The 22,828-nt window shown below is 38.6% G+C and overlaps 1 protein-coding gene across 3 annotated transcripts in view; it reads left to right on the top strand.

The window, feature by feature from the left end:
* Positions 1–22,828, top strand: part of nup54 (nucleoporin 54) — an 83,500-nt gene that overhangs the window by 19,325 nt on the left and 41,347 nt on the right. The window contains exons 2-3 of one of the 3 annotated variants that reach the window (XM_069925497.1): positions 1,104–1,227; positions 20,648–20,749. In XM_069925497.1, the coding sequence (XP_069781598.1) occupies positions 1,197–1,227; positions 20,648–20,749 (133 nt within the window). In that variant the 5' untranslated portion in view covers positions 1,104–1,196. Of the gene's footprint in view, positions 1–1,000; positions 1,228–9,550; positions 9,612–20,647; positions 20,750–22,828 lie in introns of those variants that run through there. The other 2 variants (XM_069925496.1, XM_069925495.1) reach the window with 2 other exon arrangements.

The raw sequence follows: 22,828 nt of genomic DNA on the forward strand, positions 1-22,828 counted from the left end.
GAGTGTGGGGGTGGGGGAATACTGCTAATAACAGGATATTTGATGGTTTTTGGAGAGCTCTGGCACCTAAAATAATTAGCACTGCACCGCTGGTTGTGTCCAGGTCCCTTTTGCAGGGTTTTATGATCAGGGGTATTGATGTTCAGGGGTATGATTCAGCTGATCAGCACATTTACCACCGCACGTCTGCAGAGTACAGGCGCAGAGACATCAAATATTTCTCATAAGCTAATCTCTCATTCCTGGGACCATTCTCATGAACCTCTTCTGGACCCTCTCCAATGCCAGCACATCCTTCCTTATTTATGGCGTCCAGAATTGCTCACAATCAGAAACAACAGGAATAGGACCAGGCCAATCAGTCCCTCAAACCTATTTTGATATTCAGCAAAATCATGACTTCTCCTATCTTGGCCTCACCACCAGTCCCCCACGCCCCTCCCTCCACCCCTCCGCCCAAACCTCTTGACTCCTTGTCATTCTGAGTTAAAGAATTCTAAAGAGTCAGGACCCTGAGAGAGAAGAAATTCCTCCTTGCATATAACCAAACTAGGCAACCCTTACTCTGAAGCAACGGTCCCTGGTTCTGAGAAGATATTTCCACCAGAGGATGCATTCTCTCAGTATCCACCCCTTCCTGAGAATCTAATTTCGCCTCTTCTTCCAAATTGGCTAAACCTAATTTCATTACAAATGACTTAATCTGAGGAATCAAACGAGAGAATGGAATTTTCAAAGTGAACTGCCTTTTTAAAATGGAATTTTCAGATAGAAATCGCATCATGACTCTCACAGAGTACTTTGCCAACCAATCTTGGCGAAACAGCTCTGCACTATTCTGCAAACATGAGATCTACGATCCTATGTTAATGAACCTGTAATAATTTAATATATAAATATTCCTATTACCTGAAGGCTTGTACAAATGTCTCATTGCTGCACTTCATTGTGACACTATATCTACCTTGTGCATCAGTAATATGGAGCTATTAGAAAAAAAAATCATATATCTATCAACGTATTTGTTTGTTTCTTATCGGGTGCAATTCTCCCATTGGCGCGATTAACTTCATTCAATGAACGATGGCGGTAACTGATTAAAGCCTCCGGCTGCAGCAAGATGATCGGAACGTTGTAAAGGTGCATGGTTACTCCACCCGGACCAGAATGAGGTGACGGGAGCGGCGCGTGGTGCCATGGCGTTCAATCTCGGCGCTGGGACCTCGGGTGAGTCTGACGGCAAGAGAACGAGCAATAAAAAAAATGGAATTAAACAGAGAAAAGGGGATTAAGTGTCCGAGTCCTAACTCGGCGGGGGGTAGGAGTTCACTGACTGTTGCTCCGGTTGTCGGAATCTGAGTCCCAGCTGAGCGTTGCAGTTCATTGCCGGGGACAATGGTGGAATGTTCTGTCAGTGGGCGCGAAGCTCGGCTTTGACTCGCGCGTGCACATTTGGAACGTGGCCCAGATCAGGAAGACAATGGGATAGAACCGCCCCGGGACAGAATTGGGGGGGGGGGGGGCAACGAAGGAGTGCAAAGTGCACATGAGTGAGCCTCGATCGCCCTCCCAATCAAAAACCATGCAGCGAACTTGAAAGCTTTGGGTGGACCCATAGGAAGTAAAACCTGCTCCCACGTTTCAAGGTCACCCAACAGAAAATGCTGGAGTAAAAACAATGCTGGAGAAACTCAGCAGGTTCAATAGTATACTTTATGTAGCAACGTTTCGGGCAAGAGCTCTTTAATGCTGGAAACGCTTGGCAGGTCCAGCAGTATCTCGATAAAGGGTGTTCTCAGACCAAACCTGGAAAGCACTAAAGCAGGTTCAGTAGTTAAATAGGATTTGTTCAGGAGATCGTGGTTTTGAATTGGAATTCTTTGGTTTGAAGTAAAACGTGAAAATCTGTAAACATAGTGGTTGAAGTAAAAACACAGTGCTGGAGAAACTCAGCAGGTCAAACAGTGTCCTTTATATAGCAAGGTAAAAAATACATAACTGACGTTTCAGGCTTGAGCCTTTCATCAAGGTATGGAAAAATGTCAGGAGGTGTCAGAATAAAAGGGTAAGGGGGGGAGGTGTGGTCACAAAGGCCGAGGTAAGTGGTGGCGAAGAGAGGTATGGCTGAGTGAATAGAGAGAAATGAAGGGAGGAGAGCTGGAAGTGGAGGGGGTGGGATGGGGGAAGAAGAGAGCAGGTTAGCAGAAACTGGAAAAGTTGATATTAATGCCATCCGGCTGGAGAGTGCCCAGATGGAAAATCAGGTGTTGTTTCTCCAGTTTACAGGTGGTCTTGGTAGGATAGTACATAAGGCCATGGACAGACATGGGAGTGTGACACAGAACTGAAATGGTTGTCTACTGGGAGGTCTCTGTCGCTGTTGTGGATGGAGAGAAGGTGCTCAGCAAAGCGATCTCCCAATCTGTGCCCAGTCTCTCCAATTCAGAGAACGCTACAAAGGGAGCACCAGATGCAATAAATAGTTCCTGCGGATACACACATGAAGTATTGCTTCACTTGAAAGGCCCTGGTCCATGGTGAGGGAAAAGATGTGGGTGCAAGTGTTGCGGTCACAGGGAAAGGTACCGGGGGACGATTGGTGGGGAGGGAGCGGCCTCTATGGAAGGCAGAGAGGAGAGGGGAAGATGTGTCTGGTAGTGGGATACTGTAGTCAGTGCTGGAAATTCCAAAGGATAATGTGTTGGATGTAGAGGCTGGTAGGGTGATAAGTGAGGATGAGGGAGAATTGTGTGTTTGTTGGGTCTGGGGGCAGAGGGGCCAGGGCAGATGAGTGGGAAATGGAGGAGAAGCAGATGAGTGCTGAGTTGATGGTGGTGAAGGGGAAGCCACATTTGTGGAAGAAGGTGGACATTTCGGAAGATCTGGACTGGAAGACATAATCTTGGGAACAGATGCAGTGGAGAATGAGAAATTGAGAGAAGGGGAATAAAATCCTTGCAGGGGAAATAAGTGTAGTCAAGGTAGTTGTGGAAATTGGTGGGTTTATAATATGTGGGTGGAAAGTCTGTGTCCTGAGATGGAGACTGAGAGATCCAGGAAGGGGAGATTGTTATCAGAGATGGAGCAGGGGAGTTTGAGATCAGGGTGGAAGTTGGCTGTAAGGAAAAAGTGAACCACAGAATATTTAAAAGACACACTCCCTTTTCTTGTTTTTTAAATTTTATTTCTTTCAGTTCTGGTTTTTCTTTTCTCTTATCGTTATGGGGGGGTGGTGGAAGTGAGGGGGATTGGGGAGAAAATGGAAAAGGTCACTATGTATATATACATACAAAGTTTGTGTAAATATTATTAGAGATTGGTTATATTGTGATGTATTAAATAATTTTTTTTTATAAAGTGAATGAAGTTGTCCAGCTCATTGCGGGTACATGAGGCAGCCCTGATGTAGTCCTCGATATAGCGGAGGAAGAGTTGGGAGATCTTGCCTGTGTAGGCTTGCAGCATGGATTGCTCCACAAAGCCCACAAACAGGCAGGTGTAGCTGGGACCCATGTGGGGACCCATGGCTACTCCTTTGATTTGAAGGAAGTAAGATGAGTTGAAGGAGTTGTTTAGAATGAGAACAGGTTCTGCCAGGCAGAGGAGGATAGTGGTAGAGGGTGACTGGTTGGGTCTCTGGTTCAGAAAGAATGAAGTGCTTTAAGACCTTCTGTATTGGTATCAAGGAAAAAGGACAAACAAATTGCATATAATCCAACGGAGATCAATGAAAACTTCAAGGAATTCTACGAGCAACTATATCAAACTGAGAATGAAGGGAAAGAAGACAAAATAGATGAGTTTCTAGCTAAAATTGAACTACCAAAATTACAAATAGAGGAACAAAATAAATTAACAGAACCATTTGAAATAGTAGAAATACATGAGATAATAAAAAAACTACCGAACAATAAAACGCCGAGAGAGGATGGACTACCAATAGAATTCTATAAAACATTTAAAGACTTATTAATTCCTCCTCTCCTGGAAGTAATGAGCCAGATTGAAGAAACACAAAACATGCCAGATTCATGCAAAACAGCAATAATTACAGTAATACCAAAGACCGGGAAAGATCCACTAACACCAGCATCGTATACACCAATATCTCTACTTAACACAGATTACAAGATAATAGCTAAACTATTAGCAAACAAATTGGCCGACTGTGTACCAAAAATAGTAAAACTAGATAAAACTGGATTTATTAAGAAAAGATGAACAACTGACAATATCTGTAAGTTCATTAACTTAATCCATGCAGTACAAGGAAACAAGACGCCAACAGTGGCGCTTGCCTTAGATGCAGAGAAAGCCTTTGACGGAGTAGAATGGTATTATTTATTCAAAGTACTACAGAGGTTCAACCGACCAGAGAAATATATTAATTGGATTAAAGCACTACATAAGGGACCATTGGCGAAGGTGACAGTAAATGGATATATATCAAACCAATTTAAATTAAGCAGATCATGTAGGCAGGGATGTCCACTATCTCCCTCAGTGTTCACGTTAGCTATAGAACCACTGGCAGAACTGATAAGAACAGAAAATAAAATAAGAAGGATAAAAATAAAAGAGAAGGAATATAAAATCAGTCTATTTGCAGATGATGTCATAGTATACTTAACAGAACCAGAAATATCAATAAAAGAAATTGAAGCAATATGGAGAAGTATCGGGGTACAAGATCAACACAAATAAAAGTGAAGCAATGCCAATGAATAATGTGGATTTCACAAAGTTTAAGAAAGAATCACCATTTAGATGGCAAACACAAGCAATTCGATACCTAGGTATACAACTAGATAATAATCTAGGCCATCTATACAAACTAAATTATCAGCCATTAATGAAGAAATTACAAGACGACTTAGACATTGGAAAGACTTACCACTGATAGGAAGGATAAATTGTATTAAAATTAATATCTTCCCAAGGATACAATACCTATTTCAATCATTACCAATTCACCTAACAGAGAAATTCTTCAAGGAGCTAAAGAAAATAATAAGGAAATTCTTATGGAAAGGGGGGAAACCGAGGATAGCGCTAGATAAATTAACAGAATGGTACAAACAAGGGGGCTTACAGCTACCAAACTTTAAGAATTATTATAGAGCAGCACAATTAAGATACTTATCAGATTTTTATCAAACAAGGGAAAAACCAGATTGGACCAGATTAGAGCTAGATAAAATAGGGGAGAAGGTACTTGAACATATACTATAAGTGGGATGAAAAGCTGGTCCAACATAGGAATTCACCAGTACTTCACCATCTGTTCAACATTTGGAAGAAGATTCACGTAGAAAGGAATAAAACAAATGATCAACTACCAAAACCAATATTGCCGCAAAATCAACTAATCCCTTCCACAATAGATAACCTTTCCTTTAGAGAATGGGAAAGAAAAGGGATCAAAAGAATAGAAAATTGTTTTTTGGGAAATAAATTATTATCTTTTGAACAAATGAAGTACAAATATGATATAACTCACAGTACAAAGTTTGCATACCACCAACTGAAAACCTACTTGAAGGACAAATTGGGAAGCAGGCTGAGGTTACCAGAAGGAAGCAATTTTGAATATGTGATTACAGACACAATGATAATTAAAAGATTTATAACAAACGTGTACACCAAACTGCAAGAGAAAGAACGAGGAAACAAGCTGTAAACCCAAACAAAAATGGGAACAAGATCTAAACATAAAGATAAAGAATGAAACATGGGAAAAGCTATGCTCCGGAACTATGAGAAATACAATAAACATGGGGTTATGCATGATACAATATAATTGGTTACACAGGCTATACACCATGCCCCAAAAGTTAAATAAATGGGACCCAACAGTATCAGACAGATGTTTTCGCAGTAAGAAGGAAACGGGAACTGCAGTACATGCAATTTAGGCATGTGAGAAAGTGGAAAAGTTTTGGGAAGATCTAAACCAGGTATTAAATAAAATCACAAAAAACAACATACCAAAAAACCCAGAGATCTTTCTTCTAAGTAATATAAGTAGTAAAGAACTTGGACTCAATTTGGATGGAGTACAAAAAAGATTTATTATGATAGCCCTAGCTGTAGCAAAAAAAATGAATTATGTCAACCTGGAAATTAGAAGATAGCCTGAGAATACAGCAATGGTACATCGAAATGAATAAATGTATTCCATTGGAAAAGATAACATATAATTTAAGAAATAACATCACAGTATTCAAACAAATTTAGGAACCGTGCATGGATTTCTCATTCAGATGGAATGGGAAATAGATCTAAAACTAATATATTATGCTTAAACAGAGGTGACTACCATAGGATGAGGGAGGAATTGGGCAGAGTGGACTGGGAGCACGGGCTAATTGATGAAACAGTTGAGGAACAGTGGAAGATTTTCAAAGAAATATTTTGTAATGCTCAACAAAAATATATTCCGGTCAGGAAAAAGGGCAGCAAGGGATGGAAAAATCAACCGTGGTTAACAAAGGAAATAAAGGAGAGTATAAAATTGAAGGTGCAGGTATACAAAGCTGCAAAGAGCAGTGGGAAACTGGAAGATTGGGAAAACTTTAAGAGGCAACAAGGTGTTACAAAGCGGGTAATAAGAAATAGGAAAAGGATTATGAAAGTAAATTGGCACAAAATATAAAAACAGAAAGCAAAAAAATTTTATAAATATATAAAATGGAAGAGGGTGGTCAGAGTTAACATAGGACCCTTGGAGGATGAGAAAGGAAAACTGGTAGCAAAAAATGAGGAAATGGCCGAGGCATTAAACAAATATTTTGTGTCAGTCTACACGGTGGAAGACACATCCAGCATGCCCAAGTGTGGAGTTAAGGATGCGAATGTTGGGGAGGGCCTTGATAAAATAGTTGTTACAAAGGAAATAGTGATGGAGAAACTAATGGGACTAAAGCCACACAAATCACATGGTCCTGATGATATGCATCCAAGGGTTCTGAAGGAAATGGCAGAAGTTATAGTTGATGCATTGGTGGTCATATATACCAAAATTCCTTGGATTCTGGGAGGCAGACTGGAAGACAGCAAATGTCACACCACTTTTTAAGAAGGGATGTAGGCAGAAGACTGGAAATTATCAGCCAATTAGCTTGACATCTGTAGTTGGAAAAATGCTTGAAGCCGTCATTAAAGATGAAATAGTGAAACTTTTGGAACGTAAGGGTTCAATCAGGCAGACTCAGCATGGTTTTAGAAAGGGAAGATCTTGTTTGACAAACTTGTTAGGATTCATTGAGGATATAATGGGTGCAGTGGATAGAGGGGAACAGGTTGATGTTGTATATTTGGATTTCCAGAAAGCGTTTGGAATTCTCTAACCAGGGAAGTGGTTGAGGCTGCCTCATTAAACATATTTAAAATTCAGTTAGATAAATTTTTACATGATAGAGGAATTGGGAGATATGGGGAGAAGGCAGGTAGGTGGAGTTGGGTCATAAATTAGATCAGCCATGATCATATTGAATGGCAGAGCAGGCTCGATGGACCATTTTTGGCCTACTCCTGTTCCTTCCTATGTTCCTATGTAACACAACAGAGAAGTCCTACCGCGGACCTCCACCGCCTAAAATGACAGAAAGCAGAAGACGAAATGAACTGATCCAGTGTGTAAAAGTAGAAGACATAAATTTCTTATTTATTTTCATTCTGTGATGACATTGTTTAATGGGTTTAATGTATCATATATGTTGATCGTTTAGTGAGTGGGGAGGGGGTGTGAAGAAGGGAGGGAAGGGAGGGGGGAAAAAGGGGAGAAAATGGCACTGTGTATATTCAAGAGGGAAATGTTTGTGTGTATTTTGGTTAGTATGGTTCATAGTGTGAAAAATTAAAAAAAAAAAAAGAGCTTCTGTATTGGGATGAGGTACAAAGGGATTGGACATCCATCATGAAGATGAGGTGATCCAGATTGGGGCATCTGAAGTCATTGAAGAGATGGAGGGCATGTGAGGTATCATGGATGTAGGTGGGAAGGGATTGGACCAGGGAGAAAAGATAGTCAAGTAAGATGAAACTAGTTTGGTGGTGCAAGAACAAGCAGAAACAATGGGCCTACCTGGGTGGTTGAGTTGCTGTATCTTGGATAGAAGGTAGAAACGAAAAGTGTGGGGATGGGAGCCAATGAGTGGACGTGGGAGGAAGGTAACCAGAGGTGATGAGGTTGGAGATGATGGCTTGATGAGCTGTGGTGGGGTCCTATGAAAGGGGTAAGTAGGAGGAGGTGCCTGCGAGTTTATGGTGAGGTTAGGATTGTGTGGAGAGAGAGTGGAGGGCAGAGCTTTCGGAGAAAGTAAGATTAGAAGTTGACGATTAGGATTTGAGTTATGAAGCAGAAAATATTTATTAAGTTTTTCAGATTTGCAGCTATGATGTTGGTGTGATGCCAGACTGAGACTATCCACAAATTGGAGGAACAACACCCCTTCTAACTGGGCACCCTCCAACAGTATGGCATTAATATTGTCTTCGCTGGCTTTCATTAAACCCCTCCCCTCCAATCTCTCCCTCACTTCTTCCACACAGCTCTGTCTCTTCCTTCCCTGTCTCCTTTCTCCTTTTGCACAAGCAGCGTCTGAATTCTGAGATTCCCTGCTTCTTGCTCATTCTGCTTATTCCTTCGAGAAGGGCTGAGGCCTGAAATGTCACCAATATATATTTGATTTTTATGGATGCTGAAAGACTGGCTGAGTTCCTCCAGTATTTTCGTGTGATTTTGCTGATGTAGGTACTGGTATAAATGATGCATGTAAAAGAAGTAATGCACTGAGCTTGGGCTAATAAATGTACACGATGAAAGGAAAGCATATGAAATTGACTCATAGATGAGATTGAGAAAACTCTGAATATGCTATTTCAGATCTTGTACTGTGCGTGAGAAAGGATTATTTCTTTGTTTATAAATTTAAAGTGATGCAGTTCAATCTGAAAATGGGTTTCCGTCTCAAGTCCAGAATAAAAAGTTGGTAGATGGGGAAACTTATTAAAGGATATGATGAAGTGATTGCTTACATACAAATCCATACATGATTTACAACAAATCTTTTATTTCAGAGGAAAATACAATAGGAAAAGTGAGCCAACCATGGTTTACAGTAGAAATTAAAATCAGTGCCAAATATAAGGAAAGTAAATAATTGAAAAATAAGGGAATCTACTCATTAGGAACATTTTAGAATTTGGCAAAGGTTAACCAAGGCATTAATAAAGAATTAGAAAATGTACATTGTACAAACTAGTGAGAAACATTAAAAACAGGCCTTGGATGTAAAAAGAAGGGCCAAGGAAAGGAGTTTGATGTGTTGATAGGGAGAGGAGTATTTATAATGGAGAGTAAGGAAAATCTAGTGGAATTAAACAAATGCTTTGCATGTATATTCATGGAAGAAGACACCGATCAGCTTACAGAAGTAATGAAGAAATTATTGGATCCAATGCAAATGAGGAAATGAAAGAAACCAATACAAAAAAACACTGATAGTCTGGCACTGTTGGGACTGTTATAGCACCTGACTAGCAGATTAACTGGACTCACAGAATGTTTCTCAGAACATGTGACACAGTAGAGTTTTCCAGTGAAGCTGGTGAGTTTAAAGGAAATGGGTAACACGCAAGTGCTTGTCCAACACGCAAATGGGTGTAAACCTACCCATAATCCTGAGTCCTGGTGTTTTGGACTTCAGTGCTGTCATTCCACAGTCTGGACTACTGCCCTTGCTGTACTCCAGACCCTGTGTTCATGAATCTTCCTTTGGCCACTCACCTGGCTTGCCCACTGGACCCTTGATTCTCATGCCAAATGAGAGTGAGCCAGATTTTCTGAATAATTGGATGCTGGATTATTAGCGTTTTACTGAATTAGTAAAGAAAAACTACTGGAGTAGTTCATGTTTAAAATTGATAAATGTCAAGGATCTGGTTCATATAAATCCCAGAGTTTTTGAAAGAGGTGGCTTTTGAGGCATAAATTAAATTATCAATATGTGTTAAACCATAAATGTCATTGGACTTTCTCTCTCTCTTCAAATCATTTTATCAAATACCCTGCATAAATCCCTTTCCATCTTGTTAACAGAAGGGTCTTCAAACTAAAATAATGCTATCTGTGTTTTTACATTTACCTCAATGCCAGTGACAAATTGACAAATCTGCACAAAAACTGTTACCTTTCAGGGTAATAAAGACTCCTTATGATTTGATTGAGGTCACAATTGGAAGTGAAGAGACCATCTTGACCTGTTGAAAGAGGAAAGAATGCTTCCTTTTGCGGGAAAATCTAGAAATAGGAGTCCCCATTTAAACAATAATGGATTTCCCATTTAGGAAAGAGATGAGATTAATCTTTTCTCAGAGGGCTCTGAGTCTTCTGAACTCTCCCTTTAAAAAGCAGTGGAAATGGAATTGTTGAAAAATTTGTGGAAGGGTATAATATGGGGAAAGTTTTGAACCCATATGGATGATTGTGCCCTTACTCTTCTAAGCACTATGCCATTTGGCCTTGCTTGCTGCTAATTTTGTGGGTAATTTGATCCTTTTTATCAGTCTGCAGAGGACTGATGGAAATCAATTTAAAGCAAGTTTGATCATGCTTTTGGTGATAGGGCTACTTTGTTTTAGAGCCTTCAATAACCATTCATCAAAAAATTACTAAGAGTCATTCCCAGATCCTTGTATCCTTTTGGGCTCAGAATTTGATGAGAAAGCAGGTGCATTTTCTTGCAGAATAAATGTTTGGATAAATTGTAGTTTGTTGAATGGTTTCTGCAAAGATTTGCTATATTTGTATACTTTTTAACTAAAAAGGGATTGCCAAATAATGACCAAATGTTAAAATTATTTATAAATTGGGAACATCAGTTTAAAAATTTTGCAAGTTACAAAATTATATTTGCAGACTATTTAACAATGTAAAAAAAACTTAAAATCAACTAAATTTGAAGTTTGTATTTGACTTTTTAATTCTTTTTCAAATGTGATGTTGAAAGCACTGACTTTAACGTTAAAATTGGTGTGCTATTTTTGCTTTGGTTTTGATTAAAATTATAATTGTATTTGAGCTTGAATTTGTCACAATGGTTATATGTGAAGAGCATTCCCATTCTCAAAACACTCAGATAGGTTCTTGTTGGTTTTTAGAGAGAGATTCCTTCCGATCAGCCACTTCAGTGTTTTGCTGAAGAAACTGCCCCATCAGGGTTTTCCAGATGATAACCTCTTTCTTTCAGGTCACCACAGAGTTCCTTTTAGTTTTACTTATTTCAAGTGAAACATTATGCAGCCAGATCTCTCGTATGGACCACAAGGGCTTTGACCAGGCTGAACTAAGAATTCACAACCTGCCTTCAAAGTGGGGTTTCCACAAGTTTGCCAGCTTGTCATGTTCCTGTCCCAGCGGCTGGTGCTGAACTGTACATTCTTGCGCTCTCTCTCTCGCACTATAACACTGTAACCCAATATGGAAAGTATATATTTCGATACATAATCAATTTTAACATCTTGTCAAATAATCTACTATCACATTATATTGTTTCAATATTAAACTCTAGTTTAACAATCTTCTGTTTTTATTCTTTATTTTATTTAAAAACACCAGAGGATTGTGGTCAGTAAATATCACAGTTGGTTCATGAGTGGTACCGAGATGTACGTCAAAATCCTGCAGAGCAAGTATTATAGACAACAGTTCCTTCTCAATAGTGGAATAGTTCCTTTGATGAACATTGAATTTTTTTGAAAACTGGATGGTTAATTTCAACATGTTTTTGTGAAAACTGCACCTGCTGTCCTCACTGGCATCCACTGCTAAAGAAAATGGTCTTTCAAAATCAGGAGATTTTAAAACAGGGTCATGGCATAGCATCTCCTTTAAATTTTCTAAAGCTCTCTGACAAACTTCATTCCGCACAAATTTCTCCCCTTTCTTCAAAAGATTGATTAAAGGAAGAGCAACTTCAGCAAAATTTCTGCAACATTTCCTATAATATCCTGCCATTTCTCAAAAGCTTCTCACAGCTTTCTTGCCATTGGGAATAGGAAATCAGAAATTGCATTCACTGTAGCTTGAATAGGTGCAACTTTGCCATGACAAACTACAGAACCTAAGTATGTCACAGAGGCATGTCCAATTTCTCTTTTAGCTAAATTAACAGTTAAGTTTGCTTTGGATAATTTTGCAAATAATTTGTCCAATTCCCTCAGATGTTCTTCCCATGTGTCACTTTTTGTGACCAAGTCATCAACATTAGCATCTTTATGCGTCAACCCTTGGATTACCAAATTAATCATCCTTTGGAATGTTGCAGGGGCATTTTTCATGCCAAAAGGTAACACATTGTACTTGTATAAACAAGATGGAGTTACAAAAACCAAAATATTATTTCCTCTCAGAGGAACATACCAGTAATCTTTCAACAAATCCACCTTAGTAAGAAATTTAGCTCTCCCAATTTTATCAATACAGTGATCTGAATAGGGTAAGCATCTGTTTTAGTTACTGAATTAACCATCCTGTAATCTGTACATAACCTAACAGTTTCATCTGGTTTCGGTACCCGAATACAAGGAGAACTCCAATCTGAGATCAAAGGTCTAATAATATAATTTTTCAACATGTATTCCAACTCATGATGCATAATTTTACTCTTCTGAATGTTTATTCTATATAGGTGTTGATTTATGGGACTTGCCTCTCCCACATCAAAATCATGATAAATCACTGATGTCCCTTTTGGCACATCAGGAAACAAATTTGTATATTTAAAAATTAGTTCTTTCAATTGCATCTGTTCTTCTGGCTTAAGATGGCCTAATCTTTCATTCCAATTTTCTAAATGGCTGAGTTAGACAGGTGCACAGGAATCATGGGTTCTTTAACGTTACCCTCACAAGATTCTGTTTTCATAATCTTATGATCCATAACTTCCTCAAAATTGTCAACGACTAACATCTCTAATACAGACTGTTATCCACTACCCTTATCCTCAAAATAAGGATTCATTAACAATTCACCCCTCAAGTAATATCCATAGGCCATTTCTTTAATCTCCTATTCACTTACTGCTTTGTCCCTTTAGTCAGTAAGATCTGTATCTGTCATCTGTTGCTGAATTAACTCATTCCTTGACAAAGAGAAATCCTTACTCTCACAATTACCCTGCTCTTTCAAAAATATTTCAGAAGCACTGGGCAAGTCTCTATCAACCGGATCTTCATCAACTCTCATAATTTTCTTAGACAAAGATCTTGTTACAGCACATGCAGGATATATCTCACAATCCTCTTCAACCTCATCCTTATTAGGCTGATTTGTTAATCTCAAAACTGACCCAACTTTATCCTCTGCCAAATCATTCCCTAATAAAAATGAGACTCCTTGCATGGGTAACTTTGAAATAACTCCGACTACAACCGGTTCCTTTTAACTAATTCTGAATTCAGCACTAAGCTGTGAAGAGATATTGACTCTACCTTACCTTCAGCACCTCTAATCAAAGTAGTCTCCCGGTCAGTCTTTTGATGAAGAGTTAAAACATTCTCCAATAACAGTGACTGAGCAGCCCCAGTATCTCTTAGAATTTTAACTGGAACCTGTGATTCTCCTTCCTTTACTGAAACCAAGCCCTCAAACACAAAAGGTTTGAAAACATGCATGACACCCTTACCAGGCATGGAATATGTGCTCTCCTTAAATTTAACTATCTGAATACACGCTTCTTTTCTCATCTCCTTTTCAATACTAAACAATTCCCAAGAACGTGACCAGGTTTCTTACAAAAATGACATACAAATCTAGAAGTTCTGTCCTTTCCCATCTTACCTTCATCTTTTCTCTTAACATTCTCCCCAGACTTAATTTCAGGCTTACTAGTCTGCTCCACATTAAACCTCTGAACTGGCTTACTAACCTGTTCCACATTAACCCTCTGAACAGGCTTACTAACCTGTTCCACATTAACCCTCTGAACAGGCTTACTAACCTGTTCCACATTAACCCTCTGAACAGGCTTACTAACCTGTTCCACATTAACCCTCTGAACAGGCTTGCTAACCTGTTCCACATTAACCCTCTGAACAGGCTTGCTAACCTGTTCCACATTAACCCTCTGAACAGGCTTACTAACCTGTTCCACATTAACCCTCTGAACAGGCTTACTAACCTGTTCCACATTAACCCTCTGAACAGGCTTACTAACCTGTTCCACATTAACCCTCTGAACAGGCTTACTAACCTGTTCCACATTAACCCTCTGAACAGGGTTACTGTTCTGAAATTTGTTTTTGTGAATTGGGGCATATTCATCTGCTAATCTAGCCATTTGCTGCCACATCCCCACATCTCTCTCATCCAGGTATAATTTAATCTCATTTGGAACACACATTTTGATTTCCTCAATTAATATCAATTCTCTCAATCTGTCAGAATCATTATTTATTTCTTTTGAGGTGCACCAGCGGTCAAAACATACAGATTTTCTCAGAGCAAAATTCATACAAGATCGATTCCATGTTTTCACCAAACTCCTAAATTTTTGTCTATTTGCTTCTGGAACCAACTCGTGAGCTTTCAATATTGCTTGTTTAACAGTAATTTGCCACTTGCTCTGTTATCAAACTTACCTTTATGCTCTTCCCTTTAATGCACTTTAGAGCATAAGAGGCCATTTTTCATTTGGCCATCTTGATCTCAGCAACCTTTTCAAAAAGCTGAAAATATGTATCTATATCTCCCTCATCAAAAGGAGGAACTAAATTTACCTCTCTACTACCCAGAAACCTCTCCCCAGGAGTTACGGCCTTGATTCTTTTATCTCCCTCCATCTCAATTTTAAATTTCTCTAATTGAAACTGTTTGTCCCTTTCAATCTGTTGCAAGCCATATTTTTTTTGTCTTTCATTATTGTCCCTCTGTTTTTCAGCTACTTCTAACTCATATTTCCTCTGTTTTTCAGTTTCCTCTAACTCATTGTCTCTGCAACTCAAAGTTAATTTTCTCTCTTTCTTCTTCCACCCTCAATTTCTCCAATTCCAATTGTAATTCAACAGATCTATCCTCCAGAAAATTCTTTCTCAACAAATTTTCCCTCACCGATATAATATTTGTATTTTCCTCATCCAATGCTTGACATCAGTCAGCTTTAATGCCTTAGAAACAGCCATCAGTTCCTCTTTTCTCTTTCTCTACAGCTCCATTGGTGATGGTTGTGACAAAAATGTACTAACATCCATTACTGCTGTTTTCCATACCCACAAGCTTTAAATTAGGTTTGAAAAACCAATTAACTAATAAATCACAAAAACTCAAAGTTTAAGATCCCAAAATTCCAATTTTCAATCCAAAAAGACGAGCTCCCAAAATGTTATGGGCCCAGAGGACCCCAAACCCACCATCAATAGAAATTCACCAAGACAAATGGTTACTTAAACAAAAGTTGCTTTTAATTATCTTTAAACATGAAAGCAGGATCAAACTTTAACTTATTCTATTAACTTAACCCCCTTCTAATAGTAAGCACACATGTATGTAATGTGTGTGTGTGTTAGTTCAGAAGAGTTATTTGATTCACAGTCCAATCTCACCTCACTCCTCCAAATTCACTGGTATCAGGAAATTCTTTTTTTTTTAAACTTTATTTAAAATTTTATAACATGAATAACATATAGGATTACATAAAAAAAATTAAGAATAAAATAATAAAATTACAATACAATATCAGTAATCTAAATAAACTATACCCACCCCAATAATTATTACACATTAATAACCCAACTTAAATTAGTCCAACCCCCCCTTTCCCCAAAATAAAGAATAAAGAATTAATAAAGTTAATAATATATGTGAGAAAAAAAACCCACTTACAAAAAAACAAAACCGATTAAAATACTAACAAAAAGAAAAGTAATTAATACTAAGATATCAGAGTTAAAAAACATTTAAATCAAACTTAAATGCATATATTTAACAAACGGAGTTAAGATGAAACATATATTTAACTCAAACTTAATATAAAAAATTAGTAAAGTTAGTAACATTATCAAAAATTCTTAAACAATAATCAATTCTTAAAAAAAAATTGTAGCATGAAAAAAAAGATGAAAAAAAAACTTTCTCTATAGAGATAAACCTTCACCAAATATCAACTAACTTCACATCTATCATCATATTAGTCACATAAACCACCATCTTAAAACAAAATTCAAACCTCATTAAGCATTGTACAATTCAATTTTAGTACTCTTCCACCATTTTTCCCTTTTACTCTTGAATAGTTATCCAATAAAAGCTCCAATACCACATTTAAATATCCCCAATCATTACGTTAAAATTCAGATAACACATCTACAACGAAATCTATATCTTCAACAAATGGAGCATAAACCACAAACAAAATTCAAGCCTCATTAAGAATTGTACAATTCAATTTATAACTTTCACCATTATTCCCTTAGTTCTATAACTAAAATAGCAAAATAATAAACACCAGAATTACCACTCCTTTCACCTTAAAGTTAAAGAAAAAATATATTAAAAAAACTTATCCATCCCATTCACATTTAAATTTCAGATATTCCTTATCTACTGAATAAACTTTACAAAAAAAACCACATCAATTTTTAGTTTTTTAAACAATCAAATACTTTCTTATGCTTTTTTATATTTAAACAAAAAAAAACCCTTCACTCTTTAATCTAATAATACAAAAAAAAGGAAAAAAAAAATGGGTAGGAGGTTAAAAATACCCCTTCCCGTCTAAACCGCGCAATGAGGTAACTCCCAAAAAAAATGGGTGTGAGATAACTCACACGTAGCAGATGACTTTCAGGAAATAGTGCCTATCCAGTTCTTTCCCCCAACTCTCACTTCATCTTAAACTAACATCATCATCATTTAATATCCCTTTTTTTAAAAAAGCACATTAGGAAAAAAAAGGACAACTCTTCTTTTAATCAGCTCCAACTGCCGAGTCACCATTAAACTTCTTGGAGCACGGCTCTTTTCTTCCATCTCCTTCTTGGAGCACGGCTCTTTTCTTCCATCTCCTTCTTGGAGCACGGCTCTTTTCTTCCATCTCTTGTCTCCTTAGAGATTGCGGTGGACTATGTCTCTGTTGAAACTGAGTAATTGGCAGCTCTTGAGCAAATGCTATAGCTTCCTTTGGATAATCAAAGAACTTTGGTTGGCAACCATCTTGAAAAACCTTCAAAACAGCTGGATATCTAAAGGTTGCCTTATAACCTTTCTTCCACAACAACTCTTTAGCAGGATTAAATTCCCGTCGTTGGAACATAACTTCTTGACATAGAAGAAAACTCGATTATTTTGAATCATCAAGGGTGATTTTCTCTGTTGTGCATTTCTAATAGCCACTCATAAAATTATTTCTCTGTCGTAATAATTCAAGCAACGAACCAAAACAGGTCTTGGACTTTGACCTGAAATAGGTCTTCTACGCAAGGCTCTGTGAGCACGTTCTAGTATTATACCTTCCGAGAAATGTTCTTGACCCAACACCTGCGGAATCCATTCAGTAAAAAATTTTCTTGGGTCTGGTCCCTCCATACCTTCAGGCAAACCAATAATCTTTATATTGTTCCGTCTGGATTGGTTTTCCAAAAAATCAATCTTTTTCACCAAATTTTTATTTTGAGTTTGTAAATCTTCAATCATTTTGGTCACATCAAAAACTTGATCCCGTATTTCGTCTATATCTTCTTCACACGAATTAAATTTATCTCTCACTTCAAGCTTAAAAGCTCCAAACTCAGCCATCTGTTGAGAATGTATTTTCACCAAAGTATTAAACCTAGTACCAAGTTCAGTCATAATCTTGAATAATCCCTGCATTGTATAAGATAATTTAGATTCAAGATTCACAAAAATCTTTTCAATTGGAAGAGATTTTGGCTCAACAGATTCCTGCTTCTTCTCTAAAGGATCTTCTATTCCTTCCTTCATTCTGGTTGCCTTCCTTGTAGTATGACTGCGTGTGGAAACCCCAGCCACAGCCTCTCCAGCAATGACTGGAGGACGCTGGCCGGGGTTTTACCCAGTCCATAATGTATTAAATTCTCCCAGTACATCAAGTTGTATAGGTTCTTGTATTTCAAGAGATGCAGTTTGCAGTGCCACCTCTATAGCTGACAAATGCCTTTGAGTAACTCTTTGTTCTAAAGGCTGTTTGGTGCCCTCTTTAGGGGGCTCTACCGATGTAACATAGAGCTCTACATCCGAACACTTTACCTCTCTCCTGGGATCCATTTCACGCTGAGTCCCGGTGTCTTTCCTGTAGGTAGGCTCCAAAACTTGAACTTTTGGAAAATGTAGTTTTTTGATGATCTGTTGTCGTTTTTTTTTTGCTCTTTTCCACCAATTGTACCATCATAAGTTAAATTAACAGCATTGAAATTATCTAAACTTTTAAAGAATTTTAATGGGCATTTCTAGACAAAACAATAAGATAGAGTCAGGAGAGGACTGGAAGGCACGTCTGATCCTTACGCCATTTTGCCACGCCCCCCCCCCCCGGTATCAGGAAATTCTTATACTATGCAAAGAATTCAACATTTATGAATTTCACCTGGATTTGGTGTTTGTAAAGTAAATGGTTACTGCTCAGGAAGGTTCTTATCAGTTTTCACAGAGAGATTTGTTGCTCGTCGGACACAAACTGAATCCTTCCGATCAGCCACTTCAGTGTCTCGCCAAAGAAACTGCTCCATCAGGGTTTCCCAGATGATGACCTTTCTTTCAGGTCACCACAAAGTTCCTTTTTGTTTCCCTTATTTCAAGTGAAACATTATGCAGCCAGACCTCTCCTCTTGTACGGACCACAAGGGCTTTGACCAGGCTAAACTAAAAATTCATAACCCATCTTCAAAATGGGGTTTTTCCACAAGAGTGTAGCACCGGACCCAATCTTCTGAGACCATTCATCTGTTGCTTTCCAAAACAATAATCCATTACTCCACAGCATGTCCAATTAACACCTTCTGAAATCCTTATAGGCATTCTTCAAAGTTTTTGCCAAGGCACTCGGAGCCTGAACTGTCTGGCTTGAGCCAAGCTCTTGCATTTTAAATGAGATCTATTTTGAAGTGTTTGTATTTGCTTGTGATCTACAGTATAAAAAAAATCCCACATTTTATCTCCTTTTAAAACCTATCTGTATACAATATGAAATATAACATAATCCATCACACTACTCAAGCCTCAATGCAAACCAATCTCTTCTCCATTTTCACTGTCTGCACTTCCTGCTGCCTTGGGGGAGCAGCCAACATATTCATTAAAAATCATCCTACCCCTATCACATAATCTTCTCATTGTGCAGAAGATGTTGAGTTTGAAAATGCGCACCTCCAGGTTCAAGAAAAAATTATTTTCTTTTGTTACCAGACTTTTAATCATCCTGATCTGTCCTGCAGTGTTTTAACTGAAAATTTTCTTGGTAACACTATACTCTGCACTTTTATTTTTCACTATCTCTTGTAGTTGAGCATGGATTGACTTGTTATGATAGCACAAAACAATTTTTTTCACCATATTTCAATATGGTGATAATTTATAATTCAGTTCAATTATTTTGTGTGGAAATTTCATTAGAACTATGAAAATGTATAAGAGTTCAATTCTTGATTAAAGATTGTTTTAGAAATTATCTGAAACAGTTCGGTGTGGAGTGGGAATAGACTGCCATTGGTTTATGTCAGGAGTAGGCAACCTATGGCCTGTGGGCCAGATCCAAATTGATCCGGCCTGCAACCGAATGCAGAATTTTTCCCTGTGCCACAGGCCAACAGCGTTCACACGCGCCGCAGCCAACTCTTTGGCAGGGTGACTAGCAGTAGAAAGGATAGGCAGGCGGCTGCCATGGCTTTGGCGGGCAGCAACACAGACTGTCTGAGCCTGGCCCTGCTGGAGAAAATCACTTTGAAAAACCACAGCAAGCCTGACCCACACACCGTGCCATAAATTTTTCACTTCATTCAGCATGAGTGGGCGCATTTTGAGAATGGAGAAAGCACGGTGGGAAGCAGAAAAAGCCGAGCTGCAATAAGGGGAGGGAAGGAGGGGAACATTGAAAAGAAACTGTCCCGATTCACCCTGGTTTAATCCTTACCGCGCAGGGGATTGATTGCTGAGGTAAAGCAAGTTCAAAAACTTATTTTATGCAGAATAAACGCAGCAGTTTTTTTAACCTTCTATTGTTGCAGAAGGTCAGTGGTGCACTGCCATCTTGAATTTAAAGATGGCGTCCCCTAGTTATTGTCATTAGCCAAGAGACCTCAGGCAAGAAATAATTGAAATTACTATTTTTAAAATTACTGATGGCATCAGAGCAGCTCGCCTTTCAACCACTGACACACCATCCAGCCCATGCGTGGTAAAAGCTTGCCTGCCCCCAGTCTATGTTGTATTTAATTTCAGTTGACCTTGGTGGAAGGGTGACATTGTAATGTCACCATAGTAGAAACTGTTTTTTTGTCCAGCACATTTCAGATTTCTTGAAGCCTTAAGTATGACTTTGGCATGGAATCACTGCCTGTTTTCAGGTCCTACATTTTGCTCTGTACAGGAAAATGCATAGCTATGTTTCTGCAATAATGAGTATGTCCTTTTCAGGAACCACTGGATTTTCTTTTGGCTCATTTGGGGCTAAAACAACAGCAACGACTGGTTTCAGTTTTGGAACTACTGCTACAACAGCTGCCCCAGGATTTGGAGGTATGCAAATAGTTTTCTATATTAATGCCTTTTCAACATCTGAGTGAGAGCAAAGCAGTCTTTGTGATGCATTTTGCCTGTCCATAAGAAACTTTCCTGTTTTATGTAGAAAAATGCATGTGGTGAACTCTTTAATCAGGGCATTTTGTATTCTTTATTGAAATATCTACTATTGGAAATCACTTTCCTTAATTTTTCTGGTTAGAAGATCAGCTTTATGTGATTTTTAATTTAACAGATTTCAATTTTTTTTCCCCCTATTTCATTTCTGGCATCCAGTCATTAAAAGAGTAACATGGCTCAGACTACACTGCTGTTTAGATGAAAGGAATCACATTATTTCTACTGTACCTCTATTTAAAAATTAAATCAATAGAGTACAATGCATTCTGCTAACTTTCAGCATTTTTGGTTTGCCTATTGATTTCTGTTTAATGTTTTTGTTTGAGTCATGACATGTGCTTCAAACCTTTGGGCATGGGAGTGGGTATTTATTTGTCATTTCAATTCTTTTGCATTGAGTTTAGCAGTCAATGTAAAGAATATTTAAAATTGCATTGAACATTTGGGTGGATATTTTAATCCTGCAATCATATACAATGTTTATTAAGAGCTAAAATTAAAATTGAATCTAAATGGTGCCACTGCTGCAGATCTGGGATAGTAGAGACACAGTGCTGCTCCAAAGGTTTCAACCGTCCAGGCTTAATGCTGGTGGCTGAGTTCTGGTTTTAATTGGCCTGTAAAAGGAGCCAATGTTCTAAGTAAAATTTTGGAACTGCAAGGCCTGTGCCCAGGATGGCAGCACCTATGCTCTGAAGTGACCTTGAGGGGTTGCAGACTCTGGGGGGAGCAGTGGACTGGTGCAGGGCACCAGAAACAAGGATAGCCCCTTTCACACTTGCATCCCACTAAATTGGCCTTTCAGTGTCCTGGGATAGGAATGGGGGTTTAACTTTTAACTCAACCACTTGTAATTGGGACACTGAACACTTTCACACTTGCAAGGAGCCATCCCCAGGGTTAGGATTGTCTACCTCCTACTGGTGACATCATGACACATTGAGTGATGGTGGGCCTGCACTATATCCTGATCAATATATTATGATTTTACATTTGAACAAATTAATCATGCCTAATTATAATATAAATAAGCTTTATGTACAGCACAGTGTGACCCCTTCAGCCCCTATTGTTGTTGTGCCAACTGAATATAAACCTTTATAAGGGACCATGGGAAAGTTCTAGCAATAGCAGATAATTTTTAAACAGGGTTGGAAAATTGGTAGCACTATTGCATACAATTTATAAATACCATGGAGGAAAAAGCGATGGTGGACCTGCCCTCCCAGAATGCCATGGCAGAGATGCCTGAATGCATGCACGGGCATTCTTGGAGGGGTGTCTGTGCCGCCCAGCATTCTGGGAAATCAAGTCCACCATTGCTTTTTCCTCATGGTCTTTATAAATTGTGCACTATAACGCTACCAATTTTCCTACACTGTTTAAAAAATTGTCCACTACAGCAAAGTTTATACCTTCATTTTAATCTCTTCCTTCATGTTCCTGCACTCATGCAAAAACTTGGATCATTTCAATCCCACAATGCCCATAAAATTACCCATTTTACACTTGCCTGATTGCAACACTGGTGTCTGGTGATTGTACTAGAGGTTGAGGCTGTCAATCCCCGGCATGAGTTGATGTCACCTGACGATGGTGTTGAGATGATTTTGCTTTCACACTAGGCACTTTAAAGGGCGATTAGTGTTTAATTCCTGGGATCACTTGCAAATGTGAAAGGGGCTGATAACACCCCCACCCCTCCCCAGTTGAGGAGATGACCTGACAGGATGTTGACCACAGCAACAGACCAGCAGTGGCTGAGCGACCCATACAGGCTGCTGGTGACGTGGTCAGGGGACCCGCGTGTGCTGGAGACTGGGTCATGAGAACCAGGTATTGGAGCCAGGATTTGAGAGGGTTCTCATGGCAAGAAATGCTCTTGAAGGGCCTCTGGCATTGAAGGCCTTGAGGTAAATTAACAGACACTCAGTGCCTCTGAAGGGACTTCCTTTT

Source organism: Narcine bancroftii, chromosome 3, assembly GCF_036971445.1.
Source record: "Narcine bancroftii isolate sNarBan1 chromosome 3, sNarBan1.hap1, whole genome shotgun sequence".
Lineage (NCBI taxonomy): Eukaryota > Metazoa > Chordata > Chondrichthyes > Torpediniformes > Narcinidae > Narcine > Narcine bancroftii.